At 37.9% G+C, this 14,665-nt stretch overlaps 1 protein-coding gene across 4 annotated transcripts in view; it reads right to left on the bottom strand.

Annotated features, from left to right (window-relative positions):
- Positions 1 to 14,665, bottom strand: part of ARFGEF1 (ARF guanine nucleotide exchange factor 1) — a 181,745-nt gene that overhangs the window by 75,843 nt on the left and 91,237 nt on the right. For all 4 annotated transcript variants that reach the window (XM_073330931.1, XM_073330927.1, XM_073330929.1 and 1 more), the window contains 5 exons: positions 11,476 to 11,752; positions 10,774 to 10,887; positions 9,740 to 9,912; positions 8,185 to 8,318; positions 831 to 1,065 (listed from right to left, as the gene is read on the bottom strand). In XM_073330931.1, coding sequence (XP_073187032.1) covers positions 831 to 1,065; positions 8,185 to 8,318; positions 9,740 to 9,912; positions 10,774 to 10,887; positions 11,476 to 11,752 — 933 coding nt within the window. The remainder of the gene's footprint in view (positions 1 to 830; positions 1,066 to 8,184; positions 8,319 to 9,739; positions 9,913 to 10,773; positions 10,888 to 11,475; positions 11,753 to 14,665) is intronic.

Below are 14,665 nucleotides of genomic sequence, written 5' to 3'. Positions count from 1 at the left end.
ACTATTGTCCAAACCCCCAAAACGGGTAGCAGGTATGACAAATATGGACAAGAGTCCAAGATTTAATCAAATATGGTCTTGAAAATAGGTGGATATAAGAAATAGGTGCATAAAAAGCACCCTCAGTGCTTTTGACCCTCAGTGGGACCTCCGGATAGCAGGATGGTGACAAACTGTAACACTAAATCTCTTGTTAAGGGGAACCCACAGCCCCATAGATTGATGAGTATATTTGACATGGATTCCGATTTTATTCTTATTTTGTTTTCTAGATCTGTGATTTTGCTTAAATTGATCGTGATATTAGTAAAACTCATAATGACTACGTGGGTGTTTCACCAATCAACTTCTTCATAGTCTCTAAGTGCCACCAAAGAACAAATCTTATCAGTGACAAATGCATTTTTGCTTCCAAATTAATCATGCCACTACCAAAAGGATTTCTTAATTTCTATTTGGTAAGTTAACTAGTCACAGTACTAAGATTTGAATATTAAATTATTTAAAACACATACATTAGAACTGCAAATTGAACCTATATTTCTACAAATATTCCAGAAGACTTTCCATACAGAATGTTGGCTGGTCTGCTCTACCTGAATGAGGTTTCAAGGGCACTATCAGTAACAGCTCCCTTTCTCGTTGCGGGGGAAGGCCCAGACCTTCTCATATTAGGGAGCGGAGACTCAACAGAGAGAGAAACTTAGTGAACAGTATCTTTACAAAAATTCAGTGTTTCCACAAGTAGAAAAAACATTGAGCTACATGACTGTAGACAGCGGTACAGTTAAAAAGCAAAGACTTAAGTCACTGAAAATTGTATAAAATACCTCAATTTGCATCTTTAGGTGTGTCTTGAAGTTTGAGAGAAGTGTAAGGAATATTGAAAGTGAAAGCTCAAAAACTTCTGGAACAGATGAAACTCCATTCTTGGACAACGCAACACAAAGATACTGCTTAATAGCATTTATAAACATCTCATTTGTCCTGAAGACAGGTCCTGCATTCTGCAGAATGGACAGAAGCAACTGCAATGAAAGAACCTTTGATCGCAGCTCATGAGACCTAGAATGAAATAATATATACCAGGTATGAACAAGTTTGTAATTACAATGTAAAACATGCTTCTGGAAAGTTTTCGTGAGCCACACAATTATTTTATGTTTCAAGTACTTGAAACAACATGCTACGGTTTAAAAACACTTTGTTAAAGAAAGTAGCAAAAAAGGAGGCCTTAGTTACAAACAACAACAATTTGGCACATTTCAAGCAGACAAAAGTGTGTTTAAGCCCACAGCAGCCTTTTGTAGGCCTGTCCCTCCCTCTGCTACCTACACAATCCCCTCCTCTCCTGAATAGCTGTTTGGGGCTGGACATGAGATAGTTCTCCCCACTTCCTAATCATAAGAGAAAGAATTCGCCTCTTCTGAGTGGCTTGGGCGGATGGGCTTTTTCTCCCAGAAATGGGGACATGGGGAAGAAGAGCGAAAGTTACAGAATTCCACAAATTCTTCTTTTCTCCATACGCTCCTCCAGCATGGAAAACTGAATAAGGGACCCTGGGCAGCTAATGTACTGCTTGATCTATTTAGGCTTTCTTCTCTCACCACTGAGCACTTGACACCTCACTTTTCTTTATACACGTATAGTCAGAGATCAAAGCGGGGTGTGTGAACATTATACTTGCATTACAGACTAAAACTGAAGAACAATTTTGGAGACCCAACTACCACAACGCCCACCCACCTCAAAAAAAAAAATAATCCAAAACTAACAAACAATGAAAAGTCAAGCAGCAACCATAAGATCTCCATGAAAGTTATCCACCTTTTCAAAGCAATTTGAAAAGGTTATTATATACCATCTTCTGGAAAGTAGAGATTAGAGGAATAAGAGAAAAACAAATATAGTTGTTGAAATACTGTGTGCATTATCTGGCATAGCTTCTTCGAACCATTTCTATCAGGTGCATAACACAGATCCAGAGAGCATGGAAAGTAATGGGGTCCACCACAGACCACTGATGCAATCACAGGAAAATCAATTTGAGAATGATACCCTCAGCTAGGGCTAACAAAATAACCTTTGTTCACTGCTAAAGAGAAAAAGAGATAACATACCATCACTGCCGTAATAATCTGAGAAAAAACTTCCATGATCACAAGTTTGTCTGTCAGTTTAAACCTCTGCACCTTAGCAAAAATCACTGCAGGGAACCCTCTAATTCCAGTATACCCAATGACATTTAACTGTTTTTAAAGTAGTATTTTCTTAGGAGTGAAGAACAGCTCATTCTCACTTCTTAGGTAAACATACTTGACTACTAAAAAGACAAAATTTGGGCCCTGACCAACAGTATATAATAAATGGAGATGCAGCTGCAGTTTAGGGAATTAAGGGACAAATTGCAACGAGTGTGAATAAGTCAAAACCACTCCCATTTGGATTTTACGCTAGCCAAATAAATGTGCCTTCCTCCAATAGTCACTCTAAAAGTCCAGACTGCTGTTGTAATTACATTCTGGTAATTGTCTTGGGAACTAATGCTATACACAGAGAAAGCATGCTGCCTTAAAACTAGAGGTATGAATGTCAGAAAAGTTTGATTAACGATAGAATTTTTTTGTGTTGGGGGGAGGGGGAGAGGAAACAAGAGAGAGAATATTTGCACCCTTAAGGGTGATGGGATCCATGAAGTGTCCTGGATTGTAACATGCCTCTCCCTTAGGTTTATCAGATTTATCCTTATTTCTGGATGTCAGAGAGAAAAAACGAGCATGTGGCTTTTATGGAGAGCAAGACCATGGACTTGTGAAAGTATGGCTTATATTGAAGAAATATTTGTTGCTAGTTCCCATTTGTCAGATATGAAGAATACTGGAAAGAGATCCCCAGATAGTACTGATCTAGGAGGTAACAAGATATGGTACAGGTTTCTATCAGTCAAACATCTGAGATCCATAATACCTCTAATTCTGTTATATTCTGTAAATAATTAGTCAATTGTGTTATACTCACTTTGAGAATGTTACAACCTGGCCCGGTACCACTCTACTGTCACCAGTCTGTTGCAAATGGATCCAAACACTGGTTCCCATGTGCTTCCAAGCCAACTGGAGCCGAGTAAAGTCTAGTCGCTGTTTCTAGCTCTTGCACCCAAGGGCATTCTCCCAGGCTCTGATATCTTGTCTGACATCTTTTCCTTGGGATATGGGTTGCTGTTGTCCCGTCATGCTAGTCTCCAAAAACCAGTCAGACTTCCCAACCCCCCAGTTGCTTACCTATGCTCCTCCACAGCTCCACTTGGCTGTGGTCACTCTGGGCTTCTAATTCAACTCCTTTGGGGACAAATGTGTCAGGAAAGCCCCTGCACAGAGTAGCACCCCCCAACATAGAGTCTGACCCTTTCCATGCCTTGGAAGCTCTAGCTCTTTCCCCTTTGTCATATTTGCCCCACCAGCATGGTTATAAAATAAGCTAGGATAATTTCAAAACCACTGTGGATCACCACCTTTTCTATAGATATGAAGTCACACATCAACCTTTGCTAAATTAAAAGTAAAACCCCCTCATTTGTTAGCATCATAAAAAAGCAGATTCTGTACCAGATGTCACATGTACATAGAAATACACAAATATTTTGAATATCATGAATTATTTTTTATTCTTAAAGTTGAGGAAAAGCTAAAAAGATCCTTTCCCTGCTCTTAATAGAAATTTAAACTTACTATGAAAATACACAACAATGTTCACCTAACTTTTTTCTCTCCAAGATTCATTTTTGTAACCATACTATTTGTTTAAATTTGAGCATGTGACCAATTGCAATTATGTATTTTGTTTGACAATACAAAGAATCAAGTGTCTTTATGGAAACAAACTACTTCCAGAATGGACTGCTGAATCAAATAATATGTTCACATTATGTACTTTTCCAATCATATTAATGAGGTGTTGAATACTGAATTTCAACTAAGCCTCTTGAGTTTAGTTAGCAAATTTGTAAATCTTCTGTGCTATAAGTATTCTGCCTGTCTAGAAACAATGAAATACCAGTACCATTTCTCTGTCTATCAAAAACCAACAGGTTTGATTTTAGTTTTTGCTGACTATTACAGGGATTTTCTTTGAATTTCTCCTGACCCTTGTTCAAAGTAAAGGAACAACAGTCACAAGTTCCTATTTTATCATCTTACAATACTATCATTTCAGAAAACTGAACCACTCCTATGGGGCACCCAGTAGATTTTACAGAGCACTCTAGAAGACAAATACTGCCAAAAAGCAACTCTTGGATGCAAATCACAGTGAAAGATCATGTTATATAAAAACATATATAAACAAATTTAGGCCACAGAGCTCATGATTAAAAATTTATTCTTGTTTTTTCTGGGAATTGAGGAAGATACTCTAGTCTTTAGGAGTTTCCTGCTCATTTTCAAGGTACTGTAGACCTACACGTAAAAGGAGTTTAATTAGAAGAGAGTCTCTTGCAAAACTTTTGATTTTTATATTATCTTTCATCAGAAGATGAAAGCCACTTTATAACTACAACCCCAGTCCTGCAGCCTGCTGCCCTCAGTGGGACTCCAAAGGTTGTAATGATCTGCGCGTGTATAACAAGCTTAAGGATCAAGGCCAAATAATTAAACTTTAGAACATCCCTGTGAAAAAAGGAGGTATCTCCATTTCATTCTACAAGGAAAGATGAGTTAGAAGTGTCACATGACTTGTCTAAGGTCATACAGGAAATCTGTGGCAGAGCTAGGAATAGAATCCAGATCTTGACTCCCAGTATTTGTGCTTTTAACAACAAGGCCTCCTCTCCAATAACTCTGTTAATATTCATGAAGACTTATGTTTCAGTAAACATGTTTTCAGTTTATTTTAGTTATTTTTTCCTCTGTTTCTCTTTGTTTTAAACATTACTGGAATTTTCTCTTGAGATATTTGTGTGTCTGTTCTCAGTCTTGCTTTTTCACTACCTGATTTTCCAAAAACATTTTTTTTTTACTTTAGAATTCTCTAAAGTGATCTTAGGTAACTGCTAATCATTTATTTTTAAAATGTTGCAATTATCTTATCCACTATTCCCCCCCACTAAAAACGTGTTTGAAATGGCTGACAAGCCTTCAACGCTTTAGAACCGGAGAGCAATTCCAGGCATTACTCCAAATGTAGGACATCTTTGAATGTCTTGGCAGCTGTTTCTTTTTGTCCCAAATGTCATTTCCTTCAATTTACCCTATGCAGAGAGCTTAATTGGTCTTAATTTGCATGTCAAGGACTCTAGGGATTAAAAGGATGAATTCCAAGTGCCTCAGCAGCTACTGCTGCCCTCCAGGAGTAGGTTAACCCATTACTGCCTTTGGTAAATCTCGTTTCTTAATTTCAGACAGACAGTTTAACAAAAGTCGTATGTCAGAATTTAAGTTTTCTTTTTGGCATCGATGCAGACCAATTCCCAAGGGGAGCGAAAACCAAACACTGTTCTCAACTGATATTATTCTTTCCTTTAGTTTAGATGGGAGACTGAATACATCCCTAAGGCGCTAATAATCCAGTGTCAAGTTTTACAGCAGAAACAGTGACCATGCAGTCTGGGGGATGGATAACCAGAATCTTACTGTAGAACTCTGGATGAGAATATTACAACCTTTTTTCTGTTTTTTTCTGATCCTACAAACTATTGTTCTACTTGTTGAAAAATCACTAGTATCCTGGACTATTCCAAAGTTATGACATCAGTGGTAGCAGCATTTCCTGATTGTATTCAAGGACATCATCTCTCCCTAAAGAGCTACATTTAGAATTCATCATCACAGGCAATCCATTTCTTTGGTACAACTTCCCTTTAAACTGAATTGGATGGTCAATACTTATTCACACTTAAAGAGACATTTAAAGGAGTCAGTAGTTGTCTTATCTTTATTCAAAACTTCAAAATCCTCTCTCTCAATATATTAGAAACTACTACTTTCAAAGAATCTTGCATGCACACATAGTGGAGTAGTCACACACTTTTCTAAGCACTCAGTATGGTGTCACATTTTCAAAGATTTATGGGTTGGCCATTATAATTAGAACTATGAGAAAGCAAGGTCTGGATACACAGAAATCCCTAAAATTTTGAAAGAGGGCTTCTGGGGTTATCCAGGTGCACTGTCCACTCCCTTCCAGTTTTATCCCCTCTGCAGCTCAGAGTGGTACCCTCCACAAATTTTGTAGCTATTTGCAAAATAAAACTGAAATGAGCTTAGGGCAATTCATGATGTAGGGTCAAATGGGAGCCAGGAGAATATTAATGACTACCCAAGCACGAGGCATGGGTTTTAGGTTTTGAAAAGTATGAGAGATAAGAGAGACTGGGTGGTCCAGATTATTTAATATATTTTTCCCTCATTTTTCACATTTTCTTATGCGTGAAGACCCTAATCTCCCAATATAGTTAAGAAGTCTGCTCTAACAAAACTAAATTTCTCTGAAATTGAGGGTTCCCTCTACTAGATGTGTAGAAACTTGATAGGTAAAGGCTTTAACGCAGGTATCCTTGTGTATATGCGCCAGACATTAACTTATGGATTGGTTAGTTTTGTCTGAAGTAGCCTTTGGTAGCTGGTTCTCTATTAATTCCCTCCCTGTGCTATCTCCAAAAGGACCACGATAATCTAACCGAAATCAAAAGAAAGGAAATCTCCTCACTAATATTGAATTCAATCATCTCTGCTTCGGCTGATTAGAAATTTGTTTCCAATCAGGAGTCGTTATACCAGGTGGTACTGGAGACAGCACCAAAGTGCGATTGGTGTGCTTTTCATATCTTGCTACAGAAGATGGTGCTGATGACTATTCCGGCTCAGCTCCGGAGTTCTTGTGTTTCACAGGCACTGTGTTCAGCGTTGATGCCACAGCCAGTCTAGGTTGCTTACCTGACAGCTTCTCAGTATGTGGTATAGTCTTCTTAACTGATGCTGGAGTCTTAGTACTGAAGGGGATGGGAGTCTCAGTGCTACCCACATTGGGATGCAAGGTCTCCTAAGACCCAGATCAAAAAGGGTGACTTTCCCCTTCTCTTTTCCCATTCTGGAGAAAGGGGACTTTTCTTCTTTGAGGGTCTAGATAGAAGGGACCCAAGGATCTACTGTCACACCAAAGAGAGTCACCTGAAGTCTGTGAGCAACCAGATCCAAAGTATGGGGAGTGAATCAAACCCGGGGACTCAGAGAGCACTCCATCACCAGGTGCTTCAGTTGGCCTTCCCTCAGCTTCTTAGATCTGCTTTTAAGCCTGAGCAGATGTTACATTAGGAGGAGACGTGAGTCTCCCCCAGGCAGCAAAGGCCACTTGAATGACTGTCGCTGTGAATGGAAGACCTATAGCTGGTCTAGCAGGGTTTAATGCCCAGGGTCTTGGACATAATCTGTACTTGAGGCTCTGGACCAAGATCAGAGTTTTAAAAAAAAAAAATGGAATGACAATGGATCCATCCCCTTCCTACACACCTTTGTACCACAGCATGAAGATGTCTAGGGCACAGGTGCAGCCCTACAGACACTGCTGATGAAAATCTCCAACCCAAGAGTACATGGGTTTGTGCACAAAAGGACACTATTTGAAGAAGTACTGTAGTGAAAGTACTCCTTAAGAGAATCTTATGTCCTCATTCCCAGACAACAATCTGAATTTTGATTATTTTATTTTCCTTTCTATTGTCTGGGAAAAGCAATACTGTTCACAAGTTGCAACAATCTAGAAAGAGTAACAGAAAATAAACTTACAAATAAAATATTTGTCTTTCAGTCATCACACATTAAAAAGTTATCAAATATTAAAAAGCCCTTAATCAAACCTTGGACTTCATAGTTTGGAAGTGGTTTGTAATTAAAAAGTGATGACTTAGTCTACCAATAAAATAATGACTAGATAGAAAAGCGTAGGCTTATAAGCCATGTAAAGTGGTTAAAACTTATCAGAGAACAGAGCAGAAAGAGAGATGCTGCCACTTAACATACAAAAAATACATTAAAAATAAAGTACAGCTCAGCGGAAACTTTCAGATGATGTGGCTTTTCTGTCAAAATTGTTAACAATTTGTTTCTCAACAGCAGAAGACCCTTATCATTTGTGTTCATTTTCATTTTTAGCATCAAAGTATTTTCATAAAAGAAAATCATGCTGACTTACTTTGGATCTGGTGGCCCATCTGACAGTGGCTTCATAGAGAGTTTACACAGTGACCTGAATACTAGGAAGGCATCCTTTTGTAAAATATGGGAAAACTTAGCACCAGGCGTAGGTCCTGAAGAATTTCCAGATTCCTAAAGAAGTTAACAAATTTCAGAATTCCATTTTGCATTAGCAGCGTGTAGGGAAATCCCCACCTCCTAGCAATGAGAAGTTATGATATTGTACAAATACGACAAAATGTTAAATGTAATTTAAGGTCTCCAGACTAAGTTTTAAAAATGTAGTTTGACAATTTAGTTAAAACGGACCTGAAGAAAACATTAATAAAGCTGCCAACCCAGTAAAGTTAAGTGTCATCCCTGAAGATGTAAAGTCAGAGCCAATAAGTAAAGTGTGGGCAGGTCAAATTTATAGAAGACAACTGAGACCATACTGCCCTCACTCAGGGCTCCTAGAAAATAAAAAACTTTTAGAAAGAAAACAAACGGTAACATCAACTATAATTATACTAGTGGGTTACATGAGAATATTTACACAGTCATAAAGCCTTGGCATAATTTATAATGTCTTGTTATAGTCTTTATATATATATGGTGGATGGCAAAAACTTTTAGAATAAAATATTCACTTTTTTCTATTTACCAACTTCTGGTGATGCTATAAATGCCATTATCACTTCTGAAGAGGATATGGTAAGTCTTGTCAGACACATATGCTGTGCAACTAAAAGATAACAGCATCTCTTTAAACATTAAAGCATACTTAGGGTTGGAAAGAATATACTTTTAACTGGTTCACATTGGCAGTAAACTGCCAGTACAGATCTCTGTGCCCATGGAGCATGTTTTTTTAAGCCAACGGGATTCTACACTCATGCAGGGATTCGTGCTGCCAGATCTCAATGCAAGATAGGGAGAGTTATTTTATTTCTCGCTATTACAAAAGCTTAAAACTGAAAAATGAGGTGTACATTAAAATAATTATTTTCAATGAAAATTCAAAATCAAATCCTCCCAATCATAGATATAAGGTATGGCATAGCTCAAATCACTACCATTGGGGCACACTGTAAGGTGCAGGGGTTTTTTGTTTTGTTTTTTAAACGGACATTTGAAAACAAGGGAGAATTGTACAGGGAGAGCTGGTAATGGGTTTTATACATTGGCACTGATAACTCTGCGACATTTCTGAAGTTATTTTTATGTTATGGAAGAAGCACATAGAACATAAAGATAGGTGTCCTTTTAGACATTTATATAAATCCAAAGAAAGTTAAATTCTGTGTTATAATTTGAGCATCTACCTTCTGTAGTGAAAATGTTTTACCCTGCATGTAACTTGCTTGCAAAAGTCTTAAACAGCAGTCAAAGAAGAATACAGTAAATTTAAAAAAAAAATAAAAATGCCTGAGACTCCTTTAATAGCGATTGATTTTATACAATTATATTAAGATGTGTTGTCTGCACAAACGTAAGAGAAACAGATTATTATTATTAAAAAGAAACAGATTATTGTTTTCTTTGCCTGCTTCAACATTTATTTCCTTTAGTACCTGAGTGTCATTGGAAGAGACAGATAACCTGTCATCAGGTAAAGATGGTGTATATGCAACAGAGATTGGAGTCCCTGGAATTCCATTTGCCTGAATATTTTCACTGTCACTGCCATCTTCTAAAGTTCCAATTGTGCCATCTGCACTTCCACTTTCAGCAGTCCCTTCTACATCTAATGGGGGAAAAAAAGGTTAAAAGCAAAATATCATGCAAAAATATACAATATTTAAATTTAAAATTAGAAAGAATTTTTTTTATTAAGTCAACTAGAAGTTCAGTGCGCTAAGATTAAAAGCGGCATAGGGCCCAATCCTACAAGGTATTGAATTTATATTACTGTGAAATCTTTTTGGTAAATAGTAAGTTCACCAAATTCACCAAAAATTGCATTTTTCAGGGCATCAAAACCATTCAATGAATTTGAATAGAATTAAATAAAATTTCAGACAAAAAAACAAAAGAAATGTCAAGTCAAATCAACATCTCATTATGAAAATGTCACTCAAAATTTGAAATGGTTTCATTTTGACCCAAAAGAATTTTTTTGTTTCGGCAAGAAAAAAAAATCAGTTTCAGTTCAAAACAAAACCATTTCAGCAGAAACAAAACATTTTTAACTGAGCTATGAATGGACATTTTGAATATTTAGTCTTTCATTAATTATTTGAAGAAGAATTGTAAAGAACTCACAAGTGTAGAAACAAAATGGAAGTGGAGATATAAATGCAGTCAGAAATCTGAAATACTGATTATAGCTGAAAATTAAGCAAATTATCACACCTAAAAAATTCCCCCTCAGTTAAGGTAAATAGCAAAAAGCCCCGCTCTAGTTCATTTTATTGAAAAGTGGCACATTTAAAGTGGGCCAGCTGAAAGACTACCTCAGAAAGTAAACATGAAATTAAAATGGTTTAGAATTGTTTTTTATTTTAAACATACACAAATGGTTAAAGGAATCCTTAATGAGTGCTTAGGCAAAAGTGACTGCAGAACGAAGCTGGCAGTATATAAATTTTAAAAGTGAGTATGATACCTCCAACTATTATGTTCACCATTTCCTGCACAATACTCTGTACAATATCTTGTGCCTTTTCTTCACACTCATTGTTTTCTCCATCATATGTTCCCACATCACTTTTAGACAGAGCTTCCAAAAAAAAAGCAAAGCAGGAAAGATATTATTGACAAGCACTAAAGTCAATCAAGAAGGTTTTAAACACAATATTATATATTAAAAAAACCAGAACAAGACAGCAGTATTGAATGGTCAAATGTACTTTTCTTTTCACAGGTAAGAAGATCCAAATACGTTTTGGTAAGGGAAGAAGAGAGGAGTACATTAGTTATCCTTAGAGATAATTTAAGTAGTAATTGTGTAAATTTGTGAAAAATACTTAAAGAATATATGTTAACATTTCAATGGGCTTAGGGTGAAAAAACAAGGTTGACATGTTTATATTTTGCAATATGTGGCTGCACATTTGTGATTACCTGGGTGCAAGCATGCATCTAGACTGCAGTGACCAGAACAGATGTAATTTATTTGTGACTGAAATATGTTGTAAAGATAAAATGTTAACAGTGGTAGCAAGGGCAACTGATATTTGTACACTATCCTTAACTGTATTTTACTAACTGGAAACAGAATAATCTTCCATTAAATTGCTCAGCCCTTAAGTACCACAAAACTCCACACCCTCTTCCTCCTTACTAAGACCAACCACACAGTGATTACTTTCTGCTGCTGCAGCCTGGTCAGCTTCTGTCTGTTCATTTTCTGCACTGTAAATATCAGATCCATTTGCTGCTTCTGTATCTTCTTGAAGGCTCTTGTTCACATCATTTGTGCTGTGGTCAAGTTCTCCTTCATGTTCTTGGGGGAGCTGATTGACTGTCTGTGACGGAAGATGTCTCAGCTGAGGTGATTCGGGTTCATGATGGCTTAAGGGTGACTGCTGTAGATGGTGCTGTTGTCGGTGTCTTTCCTTTTCCATCTGTTTGGCTTCCTGGAGCTAGAAATAGATTAAGTATTCACCCATACACATTTTGTTAAAAATAAGATGCTGTTTATGAATGGAAAAACAAAAAATGTAATATGAGCAGTATATCTTAATTTGTGCTGGATAATAAAATTTTATCTTTAGTAAAATAGTCAACAATGTTCAAATATTTTCTTATTGTATCTATTTACATCCTGCCAGGCTACATTAGTGAATTAATCTACTTTTATTGGTAGCACATTTGCTTATGTTGTATTTGTAGACCTGCTGTGACAGGGTGAGCTTACCCTTTAAGAGGGTTAAGGTTAAGCTAACCCACCTGTGCCACACTGAGCTTGCCTCCCCAGGTGGTGGAGAGGAGTGCTGAAGCTATAGGACAGGTAGATCAGGTGACTAAACCAGGCCTGCTGGAGGGATAAGAACAGCTTGTGGGAAATCTTGGAGCAGAACTCTGGGGTAGGACAGAACAAAGAGGGACGTCCAAGGAGAGCAGCCATGGGAGTCAGTACTCTACAAAAGAGCTGTAGGGCTGAAAATATAGGAAGAGGTGTAGTATTAAAAATAGTTGTTAATGGCTGTATTGTTGATACGGCGACAGAAATCACCAAGGAAATTCTAGCACTGGTACTAACCTCTGAATCTTAACATTACAACCATTAACCAAGATTTTTAATACTACAGATCTTTATACTAACTTACAAATACTATTTACAAACAGAACCATATAATGCACATGAGCATGACATTCTTCAGTAAGTCATCTCTATCCCAGACTCTTCTGGTTACAAGCAAAAAGTCTTCAGTTGCTAGACCCTCTCTATGGCAGAGTGTGTGTGTTAAGTAATTATATCCCTTTTTTAACTTGCTGATTAAATAATTGCCTCTACCCTTACAAGCAATCACTTTAAAAAATGGGTTTGAGATGTGTCTCAAGAGTCAGATGCGAAGTGGAAAATCAGTTTAATTGAAATGAAGATTCATAGATATTAAGGTCAGAAGGGACCAATATGATCATCTAGTCTGACCTCCTGCACAATGCAGGCCACAGAATCTCTCCCACCCACTCCTGCGATAAACCTCTCACCTATGTCTGAGCTATTGAAGTCCCCAAATCATGGTTTAAATACTTCAAGGAGCAAAGAATCCTCCAGCAAGTGACCCGTGCCCCAAGCTACAGAGGAAGGTGAAAAACCTCCCGGGCCTCTTCCAATCTGCCCTGGAGGAAAATTCCTTCCTAACCCCAAATATGGTGATCAGCTGAACCCTGAGCATATGGGCAAGATTCACAAGCCAGATACCCAAGAAAGAATTCTCTGTAGTAACTCAGATCCCACCCCATCTAACATCCCATCACAGGCCATTGGGCCTATTTACCATTAATAGTTAAAGATCAATTAATTGCCAAAATCATATTATCCCACCATACCATCTCCTCCATAAACTTATCGAGTTTAATCTTAAAGCCAGATAGGTCTTTTGCCCCCACTGCTTCCCTTGGAAGGCTATTCCAAAACTTCATTCCTCTGATGGTTAGAAACCTTCGTCTAATTTAAAGTCTAAACTTCCCGATGACCAGTTTATATCCATTAGTTCTTGTGTCCACATTGGTACTGAGCTTAAATAATTCCTCTCCCTCTCTGGCATTTATCCCTCTGATATATTTATAGAGAGCAATCATATCTCCCCACAGCCTTCTTTTGGTTAGGCTAAACAAGCCAACCTCCTTGAGTCTCCTTTCCTAAGACAGGTTTTCCATTCCTTGGATCATCCTAGTAGCACTTCTCTGTAGCTGTTCCAGTTTGAATTCATCCTTCTTAAACATGGGAGACCAGAACTGCACACAGGAATAGTTTGGAGAATTTAGAGAGACCCCCTCTTTATGGGATGTTAATGTAATTCTTTCCTGGCCTATGAAGCGTCCTTTTGAGAAACTTAATATGTGTGAAAGAGCAGGGAAGGAACATTTTCCCTATAAAGTGACAGCCATAGTTGGAAGACAACACTGCTCTTTCCTGATTCCCACTGGTGAGTGAATTTAACAAGCAAAGAAGTATAGGCATTGGTCCTCCATTCTCTGAAATGAGAGCACGGGAGTAAGACAATACAAACACCACACCTACTAGCAAAAATGAAAGATGAGAATAGGAAGCGTTCATCCCTATCGTCAGCCTGGAAAAGGAGTGATGTCTCCTCCCCACTCTCCCAGCAAGGTAAAGAAAGGGAACAAAGCTTATCTACTGGCAAATGTTGATGCAAGAAGTAAGGCCCTATTTCTCCCAACCCGATTCGAAACCCAGACCTTCACGATTCTGAACCCAGCACTGGTACTGCCCCTAAATCCCAATGAGGAGGCCTCAGTCTTCAGTTTTAGACTCTGAGTATCACGTGCCTGAAACGTCATTCCCTGCCGATAACTACAACTACACAGCTGACACCTAAGAGCCAGTTCACGTAAGTGCTCAACGGCTCAGCTTTTTTTTGAACAGTATCTGACAGCAGTCATACCATGTATTGATAAGCAGTTTCTTTTCAGAAACTAATGAGCAAACTAATGAATTTTGATCACTGGATGACTCAAACACTGCTCAATCTGAAAGAAAATTGCTTGCTAATATTCACAAACTAACAGAAAAAATACTGGTCTCTTCAGGAAAGAGCAATGAAGTCTATCACTTCTAGGATCTGACTTTCCTTCTGTTTCCTGTGGCAATTAAGCCAACATTGCTTTGCTTTATTAACTACTCTGCTATCAGTAGCACAGAGCATGGGGCACAAGAAGCAGCGGACTTAGCTCACCACTTTCACTGCGAACGATGGCAATACTCTGTAGGCATCTGTTAGGGTGACTATTACACTGATTAAAAGATCATCAAGGGTGCAAAGTCAATCATTCAGAAGTTAGAAAATGCCAGAATTATGGTTGCT

Source organism: Lepidochelys kempii, chromosome 2, assembly GCF_965140265.1.
Source record: "Lepidochelys kempii isolate rLepKem1 chromosome 2, rLepKem1.hap2, whole genome shotgun sequence".
Lineage (NCBI taxonomy): Eukaryota > Metazoa > Chordata > Testudines > Cheloniidae > Lepidochelys > Lepidochelys kempii.
Note: the sequence above shows the minus strand (reverse complement) of the source record. Positions and strands in the feature narration are given on the sequence as shown.